Here is a 26,688-nt window from a genome sequence, read left to right on the forward strand (position 1 = left end):
TTTTTTTTTTTTTTTTTTTTTTTTTTTTTAATTATACTTTAAGTTCTGGGATACATGTGTAGAACATGCAGGTTTGTTACATAGGTATACATGTGCCATGGTGGTTTGCTGCACCCATCAACCCGACATCTACATTAAGTATTTCTCCCTTCCCTTTCCCCCCGCTCCCTGACAGACCCTGGGGTGTTATGTCCCCCTCCCTGTGCCCATGTGTTCTGATTGTTCAACTCCCACTTATGAGCAAGAACATGTGGTGTTTCGTTTTCTGTTCCTGTGTTAGTTTGCTGAGAATGATAGTTTTCAGCTTCATCTATATCCCTGCAAAGGACATGAACTCATTCTCTTTTATGGCTGCATAGTGTTCTGTGCTATGTATGTGCCACATTTTCTTTATCCAGTCTCTCACTGATGGGCATTTAGGTTGGTTCCAAGTCTTTGCTATTGTGAATAGTGCTGCAATAAACACACATGTGCATGTGTCTTTATAGTAGAATGATTTATAATCCTTTGGGTATATACCCAGTAATGGGATTGCTGAATCAAATGGTTTTTCTAGTTCTAGATCCTTGAGGAATTGCCACAGTGTGTTCCAATGGTTGAACTAATTTACACTCCCACCAACAATGTAAAAGCATTCCTATTTCTCCACATCCTCTCCAGCATCTGTTGTTTCCTGACTTTTTAATGATTGCCATTCTAACTGATGTGAGATGGTATCTCATAGTGGTTTTGATTTGCATTTCTCTAATGACCAGTGATGATAAGCTTTTATTCATGTTTGTTGACCACGTAAATGTCTTCTTTTGAGAAGTGTCTGTTCATATCCTTTGCCCACTTTCTGATGGGGCTGGTTTTTTCTTGTAGATTTGTTTATGTTCCTTGTAGATTCTGGATATTAGCACTTTGTCAGATGGATATATTGCAAGAATATTCTGTCATTCTTTAGGTTGCCTGTTCACTCTGATGATAGTTTCTTTTGCTGTGCAGATGCTCTTTAGTTTAATTAGATCCCATTTGTCAATTTTGGCTTTTGTTGCCATTGCTTTTGGTGTTTTAGTCATGAAGTCTTTGCCCATGCCTATGTCCTGAATGGTATTGCCTAGGTTTTCTTCCAGGGTTTTTATGGTTTTAGGTCTTAGTTTAAATCTTTAATCCATCTTGAGTTAATTTTTATATAAGGTGTAAGAAAGGGATCCAGTTTCAGTTTTCTGCATATGGCTAGCGAGTTTTCCCAATACCATTTATTAAATAGGGAATCCTTTCCCCTTTGCTTGTTAAAGATCAGATGGTCAAAGATCAAATGGTTGTAGATGTGTGGTGTTATTTCTGAGGTCTCTGTTCTGTTCCATTGTTCTATACATCTGTTTTGGTACCAGTACCATGCTGTTTTGGTTACTGTAGCCTTGCAGTATAGTTTGAGGTCAGCGTGATGCCCCCAGCTTTGTTCTTTTTACTTAGGATTGTCTTGGCAATGCAGGCTCTTTTTTGGTTCCATATGAAGTTTAAAGTAGTTTTTTCTAATTCTGTGATGAAAGTCAGTGGTAGCTTAATGGGTATAGCATTGAATCTATAAATTACTTTGGGCAGTATGGCCATTTTCACAATATTGAATCTTCCTATGCATAAGCATGGAATGTTTTTCCATTTGTATATGTCCTCTTTTATTTTGTTGAGCAGTGGCATGTAGTTCTCCTTGAAGAGGTTCTTCAGATCCCTTGTAAGTTGGATTCTTAGGTATTTTATTCTCTTTGTAGCAATTGTGAATGGGAGTTCACTCATGATTTGGCTCTCTGTTTGTCTGTTAATGGCGTATAGGAATGCTTCTGATTTTTGCACATTGATTTTGTATCCTGAGACTTTGCTGAAGTTGCTTATCAGCTTAAGGAGATTTGGGCTGAGACGATGGGGTTTTCTAAATATACAATCATGCCATCTGCAAACAGAGACAATTTGACTTCCTCTTTTCCTATTTGAATACCCTTTATTTCTTTCTCTTTCCTGATTGCCCTAGCCAGAACTTCCAATACTATATTGAATAGGAGTGCTGAGAGGGGGCATCCTTGTCTTGTGATGGTTTTCAAAGGGAACGCTTCCAGCTTTTGCCCATTCAGTATGATACTGGCTGTGGGTTTGTCATGAATAGCTCTTATTATTTTGAGATATGTTCCACCAATACCTAGTTTATTGAGTGTTTTTAGCATGAAGGGTGTTGAATTTTATCAAAGGCCTTTTTTGCATCTATTGAGATAATCATGTGGTTTTGGTCATCGGTTCTTTTTATGTGATGGATTGCATTTATTGATTTGTGTGTGTTGAACCAGTCTTGCCTCACAGGGATGAAGCTGACTTGATCTTGGTGGATAAGACTTTTAATGTGCTGCTGGATTCAGTTCACCAGTACTTTATTGAGGATTTTCGCATCAATGTTCATCGGGGATATTGGCCTCAAATTTTCTTTTTTTGTGATGTCTCTGCCAGGTTTTGGTATCAGGATGATGCTGGCCTCATGAAATGAGTTAGGTAGGAGTCCCTCTTTTTCTATTTTTTGGAATAGTTTCAGAAGGAATGATACTGCCTCCTCCTTGTACCTCTGGTAGAATTTGACTGTGAATACATAGGGTCCTGGGCATTTTTTGTTGATAGGCTATTAATTACTGTCTCTATTTCAGAACTTGTTAGTGATCTATTCAGGGATTTGATGTCTTCCTGGTTTAGTCTTAGGAGAGTGTATGTGCCCATGTATTCATCCATTTCTTCTAGATTTTCTAGTTTATTTGCATAGAGGTGTTTATAGTATTCTCTGATGGTAGTTTGTATTTCTGTGGGATCAGTGGTGATCTCCCCTTTATCGTTTTTTATTTTGTCTATTTGATTCTTCTCTCTTTCTTTATTAGTCTGGCTAGCAGTCTTATCTATTTTGTTAATCTTTTAAAAAAAACAGCTCCTGGTTTCATTGATTTTTTTTTTTAAGGGTTTTTTGTGTCTTTATCTCCTTCAGTTCTACTCTGATCTTAGTTATTTCTTGTCTTCTGCTAGCTTTTGAATTTGTTTGCTCTTGCTTCTCTAGTTCTATTAACTGATGCTAGGGTGTCAATTTTAGATCTTTTCCACTTCTTCCTGTGGGCATTTGGTGCTATAAATATCCCTCTAAACACTGCTTTAGCTGTGTCTCAGATTCTGGTATGTTGTGTCTTTGTTCTCACTGGTTTCAAAGAACTCATTTGTTTCTGCCTTAATTTCGTTAGTTACCCAGTAGTCATTCAGGAGCAGGTCCTTCAATTTCCATGTTGTTGTGTGGATTTTAGTGAGTTTCTTAATGCTGAGTTCTAATTTGATTGCACTGTGGTCTGAGAGACTGTTTGTTATGATTTCTGTTCCTTTGTATTTGTTGAGTGTTTTCCTTCCAATTATGTGGTCAATTTTAGAATAAGTGCTAGGTGATGCTGAGAAGAATGTATATTCTGTTGATTTGAGGTAGAGAGTGCTATAGATGTCTATTAGGTCTACTTGGTCCAGAGCTGAGGTCAAATCCTGAATGTCCTTGTCAACTTTCTGTCTCATTAATCTGTCTAATATTGACAGTAGGTGTTAAAGTCTCCCACTATTATTGTGTGGGAGTCTAAGTCTCTTTGTAGGTCTCTAAGAAGTTGGTTTATGAATCTGGGTGCTCTTGTATTGGGTACATATATATTTAGGATAGTTAGCTCTACTTACATTGATCCCTTTACCATTATGTAATGCCCTTGTCTTTTTTGATCTTTGTTGGTTTAAAGTCTATTTTATCAGAGAGTAGGATTGCAACCCCTGCTTTTCTTTTTTTTTTTTTTTTGTCCATTTGCTTGGTAAATATTCCTCCATCCCTTTATTTTGAGCCTATGTGTGTCTTTGCACATGAGATGGGTCTCCTGAATACAGCACACTGGTGGGTCTTGACTCTTCATCCAGTTTGACTATTTATCCAACTCATTCTCTGTGCCTTTTAATTGGGGCATTTAGCCCATTTACATTTAAAGTTAATATTGTTATGTGTGAATTTGATCCTGTCGTTATGATGCTAGCTGGTTATTTTGCCCATTAGTTGGTGCAGTTTTTTCGTAGTGTTGATGGTCTTTACATTTCAGTTTGTTTTTGCAGTGACTGGTACTGTTTTTTCCTTTCCATATTTAGTGCTTCCTTCAGGAGCTCTTGTAAGGCAGGCCTGGTAGTGAAAAACTCCCTCAGCATTTGCTCGTCTGTAAAGGATTTTATTTCTCAGTCACTTATGAAGCTTAGTTTGGCTGGATATAAAATTCTGGATTGAAACATTTTCTTTGAGAATGTTGAATACTGGCCCCCACTCTCTTCTGGTTTGTAGGGTTTCTGCAGAGAGATCTGCTGTTAGTCTGATGGGCTCCCCTTTGTGGGTAACCTGATCTTTCCATCTGGCTGCCCTTAACATTTTTTCCTTCATTTCAACCTTGGTGAATCTGACGATAATGTGTCTTGGGGTTGCTCTTCTTGAGGAGTATCTTTGTGGTGTTCTCTGTATTTCCTGAATTTGAATGTCAGCCTGTCTTGCTGGGTTGGGGAAGTTCTCCTGGATAATATCCTGAAGTGTGTTTTCCAACTTGGTTCCATTCTCCCACGTGACTTTCGGGTACACCAATCAAATGTAGGTTTGGTCTTTTCACATAGTCCCATATTTCTTTGAGACTTTGTTTGTTCCTTTCATTCTTTTTTCTCTAATCTTGTCTTCATGCTTTATTTCATTAAGGTGATCTTCAATCTCTGATATCCTTTCTTCCACCTGATCAATTCGGCTGTTGATACTTGTGTATGCTTCTCACAGTTCTCGTGCTGTGTTTTTCAGCTTCATCGGGTCATTTATGTTCTTCTCTAAATTGGTTATTCTAGTTAGCAATTCATCTAACCTTTCATCAAGGTTCTTAACTTCCTTGCATTGGGTTAGAGCATGATCCTTTAGCTCAGAGGAGTTTATTATTATCACCTTCTGCAGCCTACTTCTGTCAATTTGTCAAACTCATTCTCCATCCAGTTTTGTTCCCTTGCTGGTGAGGAGTTGTGATCCTTTGGAGGAGAAATCCTCTGGTTTTTGCAATTTTCAGCCTTTTTGTGCTGGTTTTTCCTCCTCTTCATGGATTTATCTACCTTTGGTCTTTGATGCTGGTGACTTTCAGATGGAGTTTTTGCGTGGTTGTCCTATTTGTTGATGTTGATGCTATTGCTTTCTGTTTGTTAGTTTTCCTTCTAATAATCAGGCCCCTCTTCTGCAGTTCTGCTAGAGTTTGCTGGGCGTCCACCCCAGACCCTGTTTTGCCTGGGTATCACCAGCAGAGGCTGCAGAACAGCAAAGATTTCTGCCTGTTCCTTCCTCTGGAAGCTTTATCCCAGAGGGGCACCCACCAGATGCCAGTTGGAGCTCTCCTGTATGAGGTGTCTGTTGACCCCTGCTGGGAGGTGTCTCCGCGTCAGGAGGCTCAGGGGTCGAGGACCCACTTGAGGAGGCAGTCTGCCCCTTAACAGAGCTTGATCACTGTGCTGGGAGATCCATTGCTCTCTTCAGAGCTGGCAGGCAGTAATGTTTAAGTCTGCCGAAGCTACGCCCACAGCCACCCTGCACAGATGCTGTGTCCCGGGGAGATGGGAGTTTGATCTATAAGCCGCTGACTAGGGCTGCTGCCTTTCTTTCAGAGATGCCCTGCCCAGTGAGGAGGAATCTAGAGAGGCAGTCTGGCTACAGTGGCTTTGCGGGGCTGTGGTGGGCTCTTCCCAGTCCCAACTTCCTGGAGGCTTTGTTTACACTGTGAGGGGAAACAGCCTATTCAATCCTCAGTAATGGTGGATTCCCCTCCCCCCACCAAGCTCGTGCATCCCAGGTCAACTCCAGACTGCCTGCTAGCAGTGAGAATTTCAGGCCAGCGGATCTCAGCTTGCTGGGCTCTGTGGAGGTGGGATCCGCTGAGTAAGACCACTTGGCTCCATGGCTTCAGCCCCCTTTCCAGAGGAGTGAATGATTCTGTCTCGCTGGTGTTCCACGCGCCACTGGTGTACAAAATGAAACTCCTGCAGCTAGCTCGGTATCTGCCCAAACGGCTGCCCAGTTTTGTGCTTGAAACCCAGGGCCCTTGTGGTATAGGCACCGGAGGGAATCTCCTGGTCTGTGGGTTGCGAAGACCCTGGGAAAAGCATAGTATCTGGGCTAGATAGCACTGTCCCTCATGGCATAGTCCCTTATGGCTTCCCTTGGCTAGGGGAGGGAGTTCCCAGATCCCTTGCACTTCCCAGGTGAGGCAACTCCCCACCCTGCTTCTGCTCACCCTCCTTGGGCTGTACCCACTATCTAACCAGTCCCAGTGAGATGAGCCACGTACCTAAGTTGGAAATGCAGAAACCACCCACCTTCTGTGTTGATCTCGCTAGGAGCTGCAGACCGGAGCTGTTCCTATTCAGTCATCTTGCCCAGGAATCAGTTTTTTGTTTGTTTGTTTGTTTGTTTGTTTTTGAGATGGAGTCTCACCCTGCCACCCAGGCTGGAGTATAATGGCACGATTTCAGCTCACTTCAACCTCTGCCTCCTGGGTTCAAGCGATTCTCCTGCCTCATCCTCATGAGTAGCTGGGATTACAGGTGTCCACCATCACTCCCTCTAATTTTTGTATTTTTAGTAGAAATGGGGTTTCACCATGTTGGCCAGGCTGGTCTCAAACTCCTGACCTCATGATCCACCTGTCTCAGCCTCCCAAATTGCTAGGATTACAGACATGAGCCACTGGCACCCGGCCATAAGGAGAGGTTTTAAGAGAACTTAAAAACAGAAAATGTTAAGTGGTATGCTATTGTTCTATGCTATTGAAACTGTCTTATAGGAAAGTATTATTTTTCTTTACCTTTGTCTGCCCTTTTACCTCCTACTTTCAGCTCCTAAAAAATATATTAGATTAATCAAATAGGATAAAAGTCTTATACTTTTAAGCTTATAATGCATTGTGCTAAAGTCAGCCCTCTGTCTCCGTAGGTTCCATAGCTATGGATTCCACCAAACATGGACCAAAAATATTCAGGAAAAAAATAAACTAACAATACTACTATTTTAAAATACACATTTTAAAATACAATATAACAATTGTTTACATACCATTTACATGTTATCAAGTATTACAAGTAATACAGAGATTACTTAAATTATACTGAAGGATGGCACAGTTATGTACAAATACTATGCCATTTTGTATAATGGACTTGAGCATCCATGGTGTTCTCACTGCTTCTAATTATTTCATTAGGACATTCTCATGGAAACAGGATTCATAATATTCCCATGTCCCCAACCCAGCCTTTTTCTGAAAATACATAGTTATAGATGGTGTCTTAGAAGATGTGCTTTACGGGGCCAGGCATGGTGGCTCACACCTATAATCCCAGCACTTTGGGAGGCTGATGTGGGTGGATCACTTGAGGTCAGGAGTTTGAGACCAGCCTGGCCAACATAGTGAAACCCCATCTCTACTAAAAATACAAAAATTAGCCGGGCGTGGTGGCGTGTGCCTGTCGTCCTGCTACTTGGGAGACTGAGGCATGAGAATTGCTTGAACCCGGGAGGCAGAGGCTGCAGTGAGCCGAGATGGTGCCACTGTACTCCAGCCTGCGTGATAGAGTGAGACTGTCTCAAAAAAAAGAAAGGAAAAGAAGATATGCTTTAAAAAGTCTAATTCTGCTGTGTTACTGTAGCTAATGTGCTCTCTGCATTTTTTTTTTTTTTTTAGTATTTTCATGTTCCAGACAGTGCTACTTTTAGCATTTGCCCAGGTGGAGAGCAGCCTGCTATGAAATCCAGCTCCCTTCCTTGCTGGGACTTGATGCCTGCCATCAGTCAGTCAGTGCTGGATGCATCCCTGCTTCAGAAACAGATCATGCTGGGCTTTTCTCCTGCCCCAGGTGCTGACAGCTCACAGTGCTGGAGCCTGCCAGCTATAGTTAGACCAGAGTTTCCCAGACAGAGTGTGGCAGTACCCCTTGGGAATTTCCGGGAAAATGGATTCTGTACCAGGTATTTTATGTTTGTATAAATGTCTTTCTTCTTTGCTTGTCAGTCTAGCTGTTCATCTAGATGCCAAGAGAGATAGAATGGTTGTAGTGCTCCCCATATGTAATACTAGGCTTTATTTTTAATGACTTTTAGACATTGTATACAGTGAGTCAAGTGTTGTGATCACATATGGCTTGTCCCAGCATACTACTTAAGAGATTTTTCCCCTTATGAAGCTTATGCTGGGGGGGAAATGATGGTACTTGTACCACAGAATGTCATTATATGAAAAGATCATATGTATGATCATACAAATAGCATTGTATGAAAAGATCATATCATAATGGAAAAATTACCTGTTACGAGTTCTTAGCCTCCATAAAATTATAAGAAATAAGGTTTAAAATATGAGCAAGTCAAGTTGGAAAACCTTTTTCTTTTCCCATATTTTACTTTTACTTCAAAATGGAATTTTTCTCAAAAAGTCATTAAGAGAGATAAGTTAGATAAACACAAGTCACAGAAGACTCTGTTCTGTGGTTGTTCCTGCACGCAAGTTGCTCCGATGACCGATTACCAGTTATGCAAATAACAACCACAGAATCAAGCCAGAGATGTATAATGGTTTGTTCATACTGGACTTCTATTATGTGGTTGTTTTGCATGTAAAATGTCCCTTCTGCAGCTCTCAAGAATAACTTATTTATAGTATATTTAACAGCTGCAAAAGAAAACATATTGTGCCCTTATGAGAAGTACCTTATTTTCATGATCATGAATTTATAGGCTTTGAGATTTTAGCAATGCTAACTCTTTTGATGTAACATTTTAAAAGACGAGAGATTTATAATAGTAATATTTTAAATAAGTTATTCATAATGGCCAGGTTCTGTTCTTCACACATCCCTCCTTCTTTCACAGTATTCACAAAATCCTTGATTTTACAAACATTTGTCATCTCTTACACTGTAGAGGAGTGGTTATCCTTACATTCTGGTTGGAGATGTTAAGCATAGTGAGTTTAAGGGTGTTTTTGAAAGTTATATGAACTTATGTCTATAAACACAACATTTTTTAAAAAACAAAATTTGAAACTAAACTTAATTTGGAAATTAAGCTTAAAAATCTGATAATTACAGTATAATTTAATCTTATCTATAAATACTAAGCTAGATATAGGACAGAAAGTACCATACGTGAGTCCTGGCCCCAGCCTTCTTGGCTATCAAAAATAAATTACCTGAGGTTGGCTCGCATAGCTCTTTTAAAATGAGGCTGGGAAAGGAACTTTGCTGTTTATCCAAGAACCGTACTCTGAAAATGAATTTATTTCGTGCTGTTCCATCTCCTCATCTGTTTCCTTCCCTCAATTCAACCAATAGCACACATTAGATGGTGGTATTAATGTGCTTTTACCAAATGCTAATGGACCATTCACTTTGACATTTCACACAAATACAATCTTTAGGAAGTACTCACACTGGCAAATAAGATGGATGGCAAATGGAAGCTTTTTAGAGCATTATTGACCCCTTTTAGTCAGCTGAGGGCCACATTTGGCAAATTATCTGATTTCTTTGATTAATTTTGACAATCATTCCATGTAATTTAGGCTTCAGAGTAATTTTTTTTTTCCTGCTTCAATGAAATATTCTTTGTGGTAGTCTGTAATCTAAATAGGAAAATTTCTCTCTCTTCATCACAGAAGGCAACCTGTACTCACACAGTTGGTTTTCTAACTCCAAATAATACAGCTTTGCTCCTGCTAATCAAAATGTACATTTTTTAAGGTGTGATGGGCTTATGGAAATTGACAGCAAACATCAGCCCACCTACCTTTAGAAAAAAGAGCAAGCACCCAAATTCTCTAGTAGTCCTTTGAAAAGCAGGTCAGCTCTTTTTTTTTTTTTTTTTTTTTTTGATACAGGGTCTTGCTCTGTTGCCCAGGCTCGAGTGCAGTGGCACAATCACGGCTCACTGCATCCTCAACCTCCCAGGCTTAAGCCAACCTCCCAGGCTCCAGCCATCCTCCTCCCACCTTAGCCTTTCAAGTAACTGGGACCACAAGTGTGCACCACCACACCTGGCTAATTTTTGTATTTTGCTGTAGAGATGGGGTTTTGCCCTTTTGCTGATGCTGGTCTTGAACGCCTGGGCTCAGGCAATCCTCCTCCCTTGGCTCCTAAAGTGCTGGGATTATAGGCGTGAGCCACCATGCACAGACTACCAAGCACTTTTAAGAAAGAAGAAAGTACCCTGCCTGGCTAAGGAGTTTAACACACATATGCATCGGGGGGAAAAAGAACAACAGGAAATATTAGCACAAGGTTAGCTATAGTTCTCTCTGGATGATAGAATTATTTTGTTTGCCTTTAAGTATTTTTTCACATTTTAGGAATATTATAGATATGTTACTATTGTCAGAAAAGAAATCTCCCCTGAGTTATAAAAGAGATATTTTCAAGTTCTGAATGTTGCAAATCTAAATAAACATGTTCCAGGAGAGAAAGCATTCATTTTTTTCCCTAAACATTTCTGTCATTTGACTTGATTCTGTTCTAGGGCTATAGTGCTGACATATCAAGAACACCTTGGAGTGACTTACTTAACCCTCTCAGAAGACCCTAGTCCTCGAGTAATTATCCACAACAGATGTCCAATAACAGTGCTTATAAAGGAAAACATTAAAGGTATGTTTTATACTGTCAAATTTAGATAATACTAAATGTGTATTTTTTTTCTGGGGTTTTTTGATTTAGTAGTTACCTGTGATCCTGTGGAAAAAATATTTAAATAGATGTATTAATCATCTATTTTTGAGAAGTTTCTTTTGCCACATTATGTTTACTGTCCCCCAGGTCTCTGTCTTTAAGGGCTAATTCTGATATGCCTTTTTTTAAATTTCAGATATTCCAAAGTTTGAGGTTTATTGCAAAAAAATTCCCTCCGAGTGCTCAATTCATCATGAGCTGTATCATCAGATTTCCAGTTATCCAGACTGCAAGACCAAAGACTTACTTCCGAGCCTCCTTTTGAGAGTTGAACTGCTAGATGAAGTAACAACTGAGTGGAGTGATGCCATCGACATCAACAGTCAGGGAACGCAGGTCAGTGAGCCGTGTGTTCCTGCCAAGACCCAAAGAAAAATGTCCTTTTCTGAGGTTTCGTTGGTTGCCTATTTTTAAACATAATGTTCTAGATGCTGAACATCTTTTCTTTGTGTGAAAGAGCATGTGAATCCATTTTTACATCCTCATTAAGTTATAAATTCTCAAACTCAAGTATGTATCTGCAAAGTAGACTATAAAACCATTGACCAAAGAGGAGCACTTAGTAAAAGCAGGCCCATCTTGGATCTAATCCAAGGTCAAAATGGAAATCAAATTGTTAGGCTTATTTAGATAGAACATAGTTCAGCTGTACAGATTTTTGCAAAGTCATAATACAAATCCTCTTTTGTGTATTACTAGGATAAATATGTGTATTTTAAAATTACTAATTTTTATTACATAAAACCCCACAAATGGAAGTTTTATTACATAAAACGCCAAAAATAGAAGTAGGTTTAAAAACCTGAGCAGATAAAATGTCTTAATTTGTTTCTGTCTTCGTCTGGATGTTAGTGATACTAATTTTGTTGAAAATAGGATAAGAACTTAGCATTTCCTTTCTTCTGGACTTAAAATTTACCATTTGTTAGTGTGTAATTTAGTGGCATTAAATATACTTACAGTGTTGTATAACCATCACCACTATTTCTGAAACTTCTTTATCATTACAAACAGAAACTCTGTACCCAGTAAGCAGTAATTCCCATTCTCCCCTCCTCCAACCCCTGGTAGCTCTCTTCTTCTTTGTCTCTGTCTCCACGAATTTGCCTGCTCTGAGCATCTCAGATAAGTAGAATCATAAAATATGTATCCTTTTGTGTCTGGCTTATTTCACCTAGCATAAGGTTCTCAAGGTTCGTTCATGTTTTAGCATGGATCAGAACTTCATTTGTTTTTATGAGCGAATAATATTGTGCCATACTTTTTAAAAAATGTCTTTCACATTTATTAGTTCATTTGGTCTTCGCAACAAGCTTCTGAGGTAGGCTACTGTAATGGTTACAAACCACATATTAAAGTTATAAATGCATTTGCAGGCCGGGCGCGGTGGCTCAAGCCTGTAATCCCAGCACTTTGGGAGGCCGAGATGGGTGGATCACAAGGTCAGGAGATCGAGACCATCCTGGCTAACATGGTGAAACCCCGTCTCTACTAAAAAATACAAAAAACTAGCCAGGCGAGGTGGCAGGCGCCTGTAGTCCCAGCTACTCGGGAGGCTGAGGCAGGAGAATGGCGTGAACCCGGGAGGCAGAGCTTGCAGTGAGCTGAGATCCGGGCACTGCACTCCAGCCTGGGCGACAGAGCGAGACTCTGTCTCAAAAAAAAAAAAAAAAAAAAAAAAATGCATTTGCAGTAATAATAATGGTTATCATTGAATAATCACTTACTCCATACGAGGCATTGTTCTAAGCACTTTACATTCATTCTCATCTAACCTTGACAACAGCCATACAAGTTAGGGACTATCATCTCCACGGAGGGAGAAGTAGAAACTAAGACCTCCAGGAGTACCTTGGTCTAATTTGCATGTAGTGGAAGCAACAGGCCTGGAATTTTATCCAGATTTGCCAGACTGCAAAGCCAGTGCTCTGAGCACAATGCATGCTATTTCCTTACATGAAACTCCTTGCCACCCCTCTTTCCCAGTCCTCCTGGCACATTCTTTCTCATCTCTCAAGATTTCATGAAAGCCCCTGTGAAGTGTATTTGTGAAGTGTGGAATCACTGATCTGCTAAGGGAGAGAAGGAAAAAGGGAGGGGTCTGGGAAGAGCAGTAGCTGTGGAAACTGGTGAAGGACCTGGCTGGAGACAGAGGAAGGGATGGCTGAGTGGCCTGGAGGGCCACACTCACCCTGGAGACCTGCATTTGTAGTGGCCACAAACTACTCAGGGGTGTGCTTTCTGTCAGCTGTGCTCAGGGGCTGAACAGTGAAAACCCACGGGATCTATGCAGCCTCAGAAGATGCTCCCAGTCTCATTAATTTACAAAATAAATATTGCAAGCTTCTCAGGGGTCCCTGAACTCCCCTGTCTGGGTTTAAAGATTTTTGAAATCCTGCTTATATTTGAGTTAGGAATTCTTAACGATAGACATTCTTCCTGTCAAACCTTATTTTGGGGATTCCCATTCACTCTAAATTTCCTCAAAACTTTGTAGTCAGGGATACTTCAAAGCTAAGAGGAGATGCTCTTTCCAACACCCTTATCATCGTGGTCTGAGGACCCAGCAATCTCATGTTCCCATTAATCTTTTAGGAGCTGTGTGCCATATGTCCTGCAGACCATGGTTTACTTCCTACTCTGGAGGAAGATTTGTTTCAGACCCTCACCGACATCTCCTCAGTAATATCCCAGGGCATATAAATCACTGAGGAGCAAAGGGAGCTGTGTCCTCTGATGAAAGGAAGGAGCAGTCCTTCTGGAGGAGGGAGTTTGTCTTCCAGGAACCTTCCTCAGCCCTTGGTCTGTGAATTTCAAAGCTGACCTAAACAAGCAAAATCAAAACACTATAAAACGCCCATTATGCTGCAAGGAAGAAAACTCCTTTAACTTTTTTCAGTCAAGCCCTCTGCTTCCGTTGTGTAGATAAGACAGTCTCATGTTGTAGAATTTTGAAGGATTGCATGAGGAAATATGCACAGAGGAGTTGTATAATCTCACAGAGTATTCTTTGGACCAACAGTTATTGAGAAGACCTGCTCACATGTAGGCTGCAGAATACTGATTGTAAAGTTGCTGCAGGCTTTCGGAGGTTGGATCCTTGGCTCACACCTGGTCAGAAGACATCTCATGGTTATTCAACCAGAGACCTGAAGGTGGCACCTGGTGCTCGTGCACATGATTTGATAGTTGGTGGTAGCCTGACTTTAGGACAGAAAGTCTTTAGGTGCTCAATAAATAAAGTCATAAAAGTAAGTTTACACCGATAATTTTAAGTCATAATTTTGATCCTACCAGGAAAATAGTTCAGACTCCTGTCATAGTGTATAGGATTTTAATTTCTGATACTCAGAAACTATTTTTGTCAGAATTAGGCAATGTTATTTTGAAAAAGTCAAAACAAGGAACAAAGAAAACATAGTAGTTACCACTTAACTACCAACAACATTGAGAAGCCTGCTTCATTCATTCAGTCGACAAACACTGAGTTCCTAATGTATGCCAGACATTATAACTTGGTACTGGCACCATGTAAAATATACTGAACAAAAATGGAGCACAGCCTCTGCCCTCAAGTTTACATGTGGAGGAGATAGATAATAAGTAATCTCATGGGTAGTTGTATTATAAGCACTACGAGGAGCTATGCAGGAAAGGTACAGCTGTGCTATGTGGTTGTACAGCAGACAAGTTTGAGAGGTCAAGGAGGGTGTCTCTGATGGAGAGACCTTGCCTCTGTGTCTTCAAGGTGAACAGGCTCTCCCTAGACAAGAGAGTAGGGAATCTTTCTAGGTAGAAGGAGCAATATGTTTGAAGCTTCAGTGTTCAGAGGGCACGTGGTCCTTTTAGGGAACTAAATGCCAGTGCGGCTGTAGCACCAGATGACAGAGGGTAGGAGAGGGGGCTGGTGAGGCAATGAGAGACCAAACCTGGAAAGGCCCCATGGGTCCTATCAGGAATTTTGGTTTTTATCTTATGAGTCATGGGAAGTCATTGCATTATGAAAAGTACTTGCTGAGCCATTGAACTGCAAAGAATGAGTAGTTTGAACCCCAGAAAGTGAATTAAAATGATCCCTTTGCAGGTAAATTCCCTTCTGAAAAGATCCATTAAATTCTCATGATCTTTGACTCTTAGCAGACGTTCATAGTCGGGTCATTGTCACTGCTGTTTCTTCGCAAATGGATTGTTTTGTGGGGAGGAGAGAATGACAGTCCTTCATGTTTCTACAGCTCTGTGCCATTTACCAAGTGTTTTCACAGGCACAGTCTCCATTCTTTTATTCATTGTTCAAAGTTTTACTGAGGACCTATCAGGTGCCAAGCCCTTTGCCCTAAATAAGGCATAATTCCTGCCTTCAAGGACTTGAGTAACCAATAAATGCAGTAAAGGGAAGATAAAACCTTTGATCACTGCAAAAATTCTAAGATAGGGTGATAATTTTTATGTTTATTTACTGATGAGAAATTTGAAGCTTAAAGAGGAATCAGCTAGGTGACTTACAACTAAGCAGGAGCAAGCTGGAGCCTAAATCTGCTCCCGTGTGGTCCAGTCCTGTTTTTCCTACACCAGGCTCAGGCCACTTGTCTGTCCTCTGAAGTCTTGCCCTGAAGCTGCCTGAAAGTTCATCAAAGCACAGGTTAGAAGAGATTTTCCAATCTCCCCATTTACCTAATGCAAGAATCCCTTCCATGACATCTCACCCCAGAAGGTGCTCCCAGTGTAATAGTCATGACTTATCCAGTGGTGGCTATGAGAAATTTTCTCTTGTATCAGTCTGAAAACTATTACTCTGTAGCATCCATTCATTCATCTTTGTTTTGCCATCTGGGACATCACAGACTGTTTATTTCCCCTCAAATACAGCAACGCAACAATTATTTGAAGGCAGCTCCAACATCTTTCCTAAGTGTTCCCTTATCCAGGCCACACATTTCTGGTTCCTTGAATCATTCCTTCAGTAAATGCAATTTCCACACCCATCACCACAGTTACCCTATGTGAACACTCTAGCGTGTTATGTTCCGTTTTAAAAATCTGGCAGCCGGAATTACACACAGTATTCCAAATGTGGTCTAACCAGCTATTACCTCCCTATGCTTCCATTAATAAAGTAAAAGATTGAGTTAGCTTTTTCTTAATGAGTTCAGACTGTTAGTTATATTGAACTTGTGGTCAACCACATCCCCCAGGTCTTTATCATATGACTTGATATACAGTTGACTTTTTGAACCCAAAGACAGGACTTTACTTTTATCCCAAGCAAATTAAGTCTTGTTGATATTGGCCTAGTCCGGCTTGTTGAAATCACTTTTTAAAAAATTGTGATGCTGTCATCTAACATATTAAGTATCCCTGGTAGCTTTATGTCATCCATAGATGTGGTGAGCGTGCATTCTACATGTTTGTCCAGGTCATTACTAAATATGTTGAACAGGACAAGTTCATGGTCGACATACTGCAGTGAATCACTAGACACTTCCCAAATGCATGGGGTCATTCAGCCAGACTCTACTGTCATCTAGTCCATGTTTCTTAAGTAAGAAAATGCATCTAAAATCACTTTTAAACTATACTGTATAAGATACTATCTACAAGAATATCAGAACATACTTTGTTAAATGCCTTGATGAACCAGGACTCAAATGTGTAATCTCTCCATTTGGTGCAGATCACACAGAGGTAACCTTGAACACTGAAGCTTAAAGCAGCAGGTAGTAATTTTCAGAGTTATCTCTACCCTCCATTAAGGAATTTTTATAAAGAAAAAAAGTCAATGCAGGTGAATGTCTGATTTATAAAATGTGTAATGCAGGTATTTTGACTTCTTGCTTATTTTGCTCACCTTCCCAGTACTCCAGGGCACAGTTGAACAGATACCAGCAAGTTGGCACTGACTTCTGAATGTCTGCTAGGTGCCCTGGTCTAGAGTCTTCTATGTGTTTACAGTTTGTTCTGGCTGAGTTTCCAAAGATACTCAGGAGTAGTGATTTCCCTAAGATGTTTTTCAAAAACTATACAGTAGGAAAAAGTTACATCCAGAATATCTACTGTTTTCTTTTCGTCTCTATCCGATCCTTCCTACCTTGATCAACTTAGAAATTCATCTTCTTTTCTTCTCTTGGATATCTAATTCACCTCATACCTTTAGGTACTGCCTATCACCCAGTCACTCCCAGAAATTGATTTCCGGCCCCCACATTACTCCCAATATGCAAATCTGTGTTTTTGCCTGCCCACTAGACATCTCAGCCTGAAAATCCTATAAGCATCTGAAATCAACACATCTGAAACCAAGATGATCATTTTTCTTACCCCAAGCCAGCTTCTTCTGGAGTCTCTGCATTAGTTAATGTCATCCCTGTTTTCCCAGTACAAAAACCGTAAATACAATGGATTCAGATAATATTGAATGCCTGTTTTATCTCAGGCTCTCTACAGGTATAGTCATTAGTCCCTGTCACATCCGTTAAAAGTAGATGCTACCCAAAGCTCTGAGAGGTGAACTTGCTCAGGATAAATGGTCCTGGGATTCAAACCCAGGACTGTGTGGTTTCCCAGCCTGCCTTCTGCCTACTGCTTCCCAGTGTCTTCCTTTCTTTCTGATCCACCACACATCCAGTAGGCCACCAGCTTCTGTCAGAAATACCTCAGAAACATCTCTGGAATATGCCCCTTCCCTCTGTGACCAGGGTTATCTCTGGAATCTGCCCCTTCCTTCTGTGACCAGGGTCTGCTTCAAGCCTTTGGTTCATCATCTCTCTCCCAGCTTTTAGCAATAGTACCTTAATAGTTCTCTCCATTGTCAGCCTCTCCACTCTCAAGTCTCTCTCCATAACTACCCCCCAAATGATTCCTGAAGCGCAGACTCCAGCCCAGAGAAGAGAATCCAGTCCACCAGGTTGCTTAAAACAGACCTCCACCTGAGACTAAGCAGGCCCTATTTCACTCCTGTTCCCCCTCTACAGGCCAGGGCTCAATCGCTTCTTCCCACCTTTCAAAGTCTAAGTCTATAATTCTTCCATAGCATGGTTTCCTACTTAAGATACTCTTTTACAGACTACTTACATAGTGATATCAATAGTACATTTTAAATGTATTCCTTCCGAAAATGGGGGATGAAATCTTTTGTGAGAAATGACTTTTAGCCCAAAGTCAGCTGCACAAATAAAATGCCTAAGTAGCATACTTTCAGATCAGTTTAGACATATCAACTTGCAGCAAAACATGAGTGTGATACTATCTATCTTCAACTTAAATGTTCAAAAGTAGGGGGCCAGGTGCAGTGGCTCATGCCTATAATCCCAACACTTCAGGAGACCGAGGCAGGAGGATCACTTGGGGCCAGGAGTTTGAGACCAGCCTGGGCAACATAGCGAGAACCCCTGTCTCTACAGAAAATTTTTTTTAAAAAATCACCAAGCATGGTGGTGCACACCTCTATTCCCAACTACTCAGGATGCTAAGGTGGGAGGATCACTTGAGCCCGGGAGCTGGAGGCTGCAGTGAGCTGTGATCACACCACAGCATTCCAGCCTGGTTGACAGAGTGAAACCTGTCTCTATTTTTAAGAAAAACGCAACAAATATTTTGTCACCTTGTAATTAATTTACTTAGTAAAATTGTTATAATTGTAAAAAATATTTGTTACATACAATCATTCAAATAAAGATAACTGAATAGATAGAAAAGCACAAGTTATATTAAAATGCTTCTTGTTTGTAATTGTCATAGAAGATATTGTACTAAGTAGAAACCAGTATCCAGGCCTCAAATGGTTTTCTTAGACCTAACATATGTACGATGGGGCTGCGCACAGAGACTCATGCCTATAATCCCAGGACTTTGGGAGACCAAGACAGGCAGATTGCTTGAGCCCAGGAGTCTGAGACCAGCATGAGCAACATGGCAAAAATCTGTCGCTACGAAAAATACAAAACTTAGCTAGACATGGTGGCAAACACCTGTAATCCCAGCTACTCGTGAGGCTGAGGTGGGAGGATCAACCAAGCCCAGGGAGGCGGAGGTTGCAGTGAGCCATGATCGTGTCACTTCACTCCATCCTGGGTAACAGAGTGAGACCCTATCTCAAAAAATAAATATGATAATATCTTGCTACTGAAGTGCTCTAACACAGATTCAAATGGCAAAACAGTGAGTCTCTTAGTATATGTCACCTAGAGCCTTCCACACCACCCCACCTCACCCTACTAGTGAAGTGAAGAAATAAAAAAGAACCAAATGATGACATTGATCAGGACTGGCTGGGTTATTCTGTGGTAACAAACAGCTGGAAAAAAAAAATCCCCTTGGCCATCAATCATTTATCATTTTTTTCCCCACACACAGAACAAATCTTCTCCCCAAGGTTGGAAGCAGTCACTCCATCACACTTGAAGTCCAGCACTTCTGAGCGATGCTCAGTCTGGATGTGACACCCTTTCATCTGGAAACCTGTGGACTTACCTGTTCCCCATTTCCCTGCCATTTTATAGGAGAGGGTAACAGTAATAACCCCTCCACTGTGGAAGGGGGAAGAATGACAGACATACAGCAGTCTCCTGCCTATGGCAATTCTGAATGTTTTCTGGGCACATATTATGGGGTCTATACCCTGGAAGCAAGAAATCAGCTTTCACTGAGTACTGTTTCTAATCTTTTTTTTTTTTTTTTTTTTTTTTGAGACGGAGTCTCGCTCTGTTGCCCAGGCTAGAGTGCAGTGGCATGATCTCGGCTCACTGCAAGCTCCGCCTCCTGGGTTCACGCCATTCTCCTGCCTCAGGGTCCCAAAGTGGGGAGTAGCTGGGACTACAGGCGCCCACCACCATGCCCAGCTAATGTTTTTGTTTTTTTTAGTAGAGACAGGGTTTCACTGTGTTAGCCAGGATGGTCTTGATCTCCTGACCTTGTGATCCACCCGCCTCAGCCTCCTAAAGTGCTGAGATTACAGGCGTGAGCCACTGCGCCCGGCCCTGTTTCTAATCTTGAAGGAGCTCTTATGATTATCCTTCAGGTTCCTGGCTCCACCCTCTGGGAGATCTTCCTTGGCCACTTGAAGTTTGTATTGCATCTCAAATAATTACAGTCGTTTTTAGTCCAGGTTCGTAAGTGTATAGGGCAGTGGTAATTTCTCAACTTAGTAGACTTCTTACCTATTTGGTTCCAGAAAATTCCCTGTGCCAGGAACCATATCCATGGTCCATAAGACACATTTCTTTGCTTACTTGCTTCCTTCCTCTCTAGATTTAAGAGAGCTTCTACAGGAAACTTATACCCTTGATCTGCATTTTTTTCCAAGTCAATATAACAGTTAAGAAGTTTCAACAGTGTGTTGCCTATAGTCAGTCTTAAGGCTAAGTGTTAATCTGCCTTTGTGTTCAGAGGCTAATTTTAGACCTTGCTGTTTGAGGCTTTATCTTAGTCTGTTCAGGCTGCTATATCAAAATACCTCAGACTGGTAGTTTATAAACAACAGAAACGTATTGTCACAGTTCTGGAGTCTAGCAAGTCCAACATCAAGGTACTGGCAGATTCGGTATCTGGTGAGGACTCACTTCCTAGTTCATGGATGACCATCTTTTCACTGTAACCTCACATGATGGAAGTGATGAGGGGTTTCTCAGGTTTTTTTTTTTTTGAGAGGGAATTTCACTCTTGTTGCCCAGGCTGGATAGAGTGCAATGGCCCGGTCTCAGCTCACTGCAACCTCCGCCTCCTGGGTTCAAGCAATTCTCCTGCCTCAGCCTCCCGAGTAACTGGGATTACAGGCACCCGCCACCACACCCAGCTAATTTGTGTATTTTTAGGAGAGATAAAGTTTTACCATGTGTTAGTCAGGCTGATCCTGAACTCCTGATCTCAGGCAATCCACCTGCCTCAGCCTCCCAAAGTGCTGAGATTACAGGCATGAGCCACTGTCCCTGGCCTCAGGCTTCTTTAATAAGGACACTAATCGCATTCCAAAGGCCCTGCCTTCTAATATCATCACACTGGGGGACTAGAATTTCAGCATATGAATTTTGGGGGAACACATTCAGAACATAGTAGGTTTAAAAGTATTTCTAACTTTGCAAGGTTCTAAATTTCTGGAATCTCTGTATTATCTTCCATTTTTATTTGTAACCTGGCCAATTCTTTCCTGAGCTCATCTCTTCATAAAACAAAATGTAGTGTTCCAGACACAGGCAACAGCAGCCAACATGCCACCACTGATGTTTGGTTTTCAGACCTCATCTTCTAGAGCTACAGATTTATTAAGTTTATGATCTACCTCCCAAGTCATCTCAAGCAACAGTTTTACTGAATATCTTACCACTTCAAAATATATATGCCCATTTTTATAGCGTTCAATATCAATTTCTACTGTCTGACCATTAAGCCAGGGTCTCATATTGTAGGATTTTGTTAGAACACTACTTCTATCACCAATATCTATATTAGTAATATAAGCTCAGTTATGCTGCCTATCATAAACCTAGAACTTCTTGTTCATGCTAAATGCCTAGTGTGTGTCTTCAGGGGGTTTTGTTCTACATGGTCACTCAGGGACCCAGGTTGATGGAAAGTTCATCATCTCGTATTTACCCCCTTGTAACTAACCACCCCAAAACCTACTGGCTTAAAAGAAGAGTGATTAACAACTTCTCATGATTCTGAGGAAGTGGCCAAGTGACTTTTCTGCAGGATGAGCCTGAGATTAGTCATGCATTTGCATTCACTTGGAGAGTTGGCTGAGGTATGGGTTCAGCTGGGAAGTCTGGGTGTTGGTCTCACCATGTTGTCTGTCCTCCTTATGGAGGCTAGCCCAGGGTGGCAAGTGGGAAAACCCCAATAAGCAAGCTGTATCAAGCTTCTTACTTGCTGATGTCATGTTAGCTGAAGAAAGTCACATAGCCACGCCCAATGTCAGTATGGGAATGTACTACACAAGGGCATGGATACTGGGATATACAAATTCATTGTGCAACAGTCTTCCACAGCTATCTAGAGCAGGAGTCAACAAATATTTTTTTAAGGTCTGGATTGTAAATATTTTAGGTTTTGCAGGCCTTATGTTTTCCCATCTTCTCATTAGGATGGAGAGATATGTAAGTAAATGAGCATGTTCCAATAAAGCCTTATTCACAATAGCAGGCAGTGGACCAGATTTGGCCCACCACTGAGCTGTGGAACATAAAGCCTTTATTTATTCTCTAGAAGGAATACATGTCAATTCTGCCTTTAGCCCATTGGCCAAAACTAGTCACAAGACCGTATCTAACTGCAGGGGTGATGGGGAGTATAATCCTGCTCTATTCCCAGAAGGAGAGAAGAGCTAGACATGGGTGGACACTGGAAGTCAATACAGCAGAAGCCACATTGAGAAGATGTATGTTCAGATCATCAGCCTTATCTTTATTGAGTACCCGGCACTGGTTGTAAGTACTGAAGAAAACACACAAAACCAGTGCCCTCACGGAGCTTACACAGAGTCCATGATGGTGAATACACTGAGAGGGAGAAGCATTTTATACACCTCTGCTCTGGAATTGTTAGCTGTCATCTCATTGTTTGTGTACTTGGCTTTTTCACCAGTTGGGCTGTGAGCAACGCAAGGGTAGGACTGCATCTTCTCTGTGCCTGATGCAGTGACTAATTCTTTGTAGGCACTCTTTAAGTGCTTGTCAAGTAATTGATTGTTCAAACCATTAGACCAAGATAAGGATTTACTTTGGATTGTGGGGAACCTGGATATAGATGCCTAATTCCTGTATCACTCAGGTACCTAACTCTCGAACCCCTAGAGCTGCCATTATACAAAAGGCTACAAGGTGTGAGTTGTTTCTCTAAATGTGAAAAGACAAGGATAGACTAAAGTCTGTGTCTCTTCCACTCATAGCAGTGAGTGAAAGGGACAACAAGCAAAAATTTCCCTCGAGAGTCTAGGTTTTTGGCCAGAAGTAACGTGAAAGTTCAGGTTAATTTGCTTGCCTTCAGAAGGCCCTTGGGGTGTTTAACAGAAACCATCACCTTACCTTAGGTTTATTATTCTAGAAAGTGTAAGTATCCTCATTTCATAATGCCTGAAGATCATTTCGAGACAGAGCAGAACAGTAAATATTTCTCTATTCGCATCCCCTCCCTCTCTCCTCTAAGGGGTCCTGAAGTTGTGTTTGGTGACTTAGGAAAAGGAATATGAGATGGGAGCACGGGACTTAAAAAGGTTTCTACTGAGTGGATAATTTCATATCATTCAACCTAGTAAAGAAAAGCAATTGATTTACCTTATGTATCATACCAAGGGATGGGGTTTATAAATAGGAATATTTCTTAAAGAATATCTCTTTTGTTTTAGTTTCATGAGCCGAGCCATTTTTAAGCCATTAATTATGTTTTAGTCTCAAACTTTTATTGTAAGTTTAATTTTTACCTTGGAACAAATAGGGCAAATTCGGAATACAAGTCTTTTGAAAAAGATATTTTTGCAAAACAGTCCATTTGGGAAACGTGTTCATAGAGAATACAGATAGAAAAAATGGACTCCATTTCTGCTGTCAAGAGGTTTACAATCTAATAATGGGGTCAGGCACATAAACAAGTAGCTGTAGTACAGACAATGATATTTTTGGTCAAATAGAAATATGGTTAAAATTGTTTTAGAATGTAGAAGTAGGTGTCAATCCAGAAGGGAATAGAAAAATTAAAGATGGCTTTATGGAATAAGCTATCCTTTAAGCTGTATGCACAAAGACATACAGGCTTTTGAAAGGACTTGTATGGGGAAAAGTATATTCTAGGCATAGTGAGTAGTGAGTGGCAGACAAGGGCTTCAGCTGAAGCAGAGGCTGTAGAATGAAAAAGAAGACAGCAGTGGAAGAACCAGGCAGAGCTGGAGGGGCTGGGCTGCAGCAAGGAACAGAGGCAGAAGGCAGAGGTGACATCCAGGTAACCTACACGCTGAAGATGGTCAGAAATTCTGAATTTCTGAAGTCCATGAGAAAGCCATTGCATGAGAAAGAAGGCCAGCGACCTTGAAGTTGCTTCCAAATGTGACTCTGTGGCTTTCTCCTGTGGTTCTGTGTACACTCTGGTGCTTCTTCATGTGATCAAAATTAGAATATATTCATTGTTGGTCAAGCAAGAGCCTACCTTTGTTCCGTCATCCAGGAATTTTCAGTCTGTCTGCTTTTATTTGCTGCCCTAATAATAACAAAGAGCCCAGACTTGGACTGAATTGATACTGCAAATCATCAGAACCAGCCTTCCCAAGCATAAGGAGTTTTTTGCCCCTACCCTCAGGTAATCCTGGCTGTGAACATGATGTTCTTGGAGTTGTTTTTTAAATAGCCTTGTTCTGTTTTCAAATATTTACCCATTTAAGCAACTCGCTATTTGATACTGAAAGGGTATTTGTTCTGCTGTCTGGCAGAGCGAATGTTCTGGATCCTGAGGTAGAGCTTTTTTCTAGGTCTTAGTCCATCTTTCCACGTTAGAAAAATTAATTTTTTATTCTGAACAAATTAACTTATATCTACCATTCTTGTTACAAGTTATGCAAAAGACCCTGGAGGGATTGTGATATGTTTTTAGGTGAGTTTTGAGGTATGTTTTTGTGTCCCTAGTCCAGAAGGACATCCCCATAGTAGTAAGTTAACACCCAAGAGCCTGAAAGTTGTTTGCACATTGCACTTCAAGTCCCGAGTTTTAGGGTTTTTTTCCACAGCGATTCATATGCACACATATAGCGGGCCCCATGTCTGGACTCCAGCCCACACAGAGTTATCTGCCAATTCCAAAGCAGCAGAGAATGAAGACACTCATGCCCCATCATCCATCATTTTTTTCTATGAACCTTACAGCCGAAGATTGAAAAATCTGGTTTTGATCTTTTGGGTTTTTTTTTTTCATTTCAAGTCAACTGAATAGCCCATACACATGGATATAAAGAAATATAACCAGGAATTGTTTGTGGTATTGAATCAGAACTGGAGACATCTGAAGTCAAGCCACTTCAGTAGTGTTTCTTATTTCTTTTTAATCAGATTTTGAATATTCTTTCTGCAGGTTGTGTTCCTGACTGGCTTTGGCTATGTGTATGTGGACACTGTACATCAGTGTGGCACAGTCTTCATCACTGTGGCCCCGGAAGGAAAAGCAGGACCTATTTTAACTAACAGCAATAGGTAGGTTTAATTATTTTCCCAGTAACAACATAGTAAGTGTTCCTGTTATAAAGTTGTAAACTTACTATTATCTTTGTCATCTCTACATATGTATTAAAGCTTTTTGTTAATTATCGCATAATCCATAAAAAATATGGTTATTAGCAATAAATCATACCTTCAATAGGTAGCAATAAACCATCTTTCCTAGATACCACTTCCACTCCTTCTGTGGTAGGTTTAACAAACTGATTTACAAACTATGCATCTTGGAATCATACCACTATTATTAGCATGAAATGCACATTAATACCTCTGTATCTGCATGACAGTGTAGTAATTAATAATAAAACTTAGCAATTAGAGCTATATCAAATATAAATACGCCTCTTAGAGTCATATTTTCCACCCCCCTCTTTGACCTGAATGTTGCCATCAGGTTTTAAAAACTTGAAATAGACAAAGAGTTAATATCCTTAATTTAAAAGAATTCACATAATTCAATAGGAATAAAGATAGCCTTACAGAAACAAAAATAGAGGCAATAGGCATAAACAGAAAATTCTAAGAAGAAGAAATATAAGTAATCAAAGAAATGCTAATTTATCAAATTAACAATGATGTCGTATCATATCCAGTCCTGGTGAAAGTGTAAATTGGTACTATTTCCTGGAAAGCACTTTAGTAATAACATGTTAAGAGCTTTAAAATTCTTTTGGCTTAGAAATTCCACTTTTAAGTGTGTTAAGAGTTTAAGAGTTAAGGAAGTAGAGACGTGGGCAAAGATATACACAGAGAGATGTACACAGTGAGAGATATCACACAGTTACAATGGCAAAATATTCAAAGTAAAAATGCCCATCCATAGGGAAATAGATGTACTATAATTGTACTATAAATGTTACAACTGCAAAAAGTAGATCTCAAAGAATTTGAATGGAATAGAAAATGCATGTTATATAATCTAAAATAAAACAAGTAGAATATAATATTGCATATATATGATCCTAGTTACGTGTTATCTATACATACATACACACATAAGTACATATGTATACATACTCACACAGAAAACATTCCTAGAAATAAGACTGAAAAGAAAACAATCAAAATTGGTAACAGATATGGGGTTAATGAATTATTTAATATTTAATTATTATTTGATTTCTGTATTTTGATTTCTTATAGCATTTATTTTATGATCAGAAAAAATAATTTAATATTAAAATATAAATACCACCAACTTCCATACATTTGTTTAAATATTTCTTTTAAAAAGTTCATTGCAACCGGGTGTGGTGGCTCACACCTGTAATCCCAGCACTTTGGGAGGCCGAGGTGGGCAGATCACCTGAGGTCAGGAGTTTGAGACCACCATGAGATGGCCAACATGGTGAAACCCTGTCTGTACTAAAAGTACAAAAATTAGCCAGCCTTGGTGGTAGGTGCCTGTAATCCCAGCTATTCAAGAGGCTGAGGCAGGAGAATCACTTGAACCCGGGAGGCGGAGGTTGCAGTGAGCCAAGATCACGCCACTGTACTCCGGCCTGGGCGACAAGAGCGAAACTCCATCTCGGGGGGATGGATAAAAAGTTTATTGCTTCTCATATATGGTTAAGAACTCATTAATTTGGATTCTGCTAATTTGAATTTATAATATTTCAAACAATGTTGGATAGGATGTTTTCTTTGCCCAAAAGTGTTCATAAAAAATTAATAGCATAATAAAATTGGAGATGAACTTTTAACT

At 40.3% G+C, this 26,688-nt stretch overlaps 1 protein-coding gene across 1 annotated transcript in view; it reads left to right on the forward strand.

Annotated features, from left to right (window-relative positions):
• Positions 1-26,688, forward strand: part of LOC111520902 (vacuolar protein sorting-associated protein 13B) — an 883,038-nt gene that overhangs the window by 829,801 nt on the left and 26,549 nt on the right. Inside the window, exons 52-55 of the mRNA XM_026454936.2 lie at positions 7,764-8,047; positions 10,589-10,716; positions 10,934-11,133; positions 24,841-24,959. Of these exons, the coding sequence (XP_026310721.1) occupies positions 7,764-8,047; positions 10,589-10,716; positions 10,934-11,133; positions 24,841-24,959 (731 nt within the window). The remainder of the gene's footprint in view (positions 1-7,763; positions 8,048-10,588; positions 10,717-10,933; positions 11,134-24,840; positions 24,960-26,688) is intronic.

Source organism: Piliocolobus tephrosceles, chromosome 7 (assembly GCF_002776525.5).
Source record: "Piliocolobus tephrosceles isolate RC106 chromosome 7, ASM277652v3, whole genome shotgun sequence".
Taxonomy (NCBI): Eukaryota; Metazoa; Chordata; class Mammalia; order Primates; family Cercopithecidae; genus Piliocolobus; species Piliocolobus tephrosceles.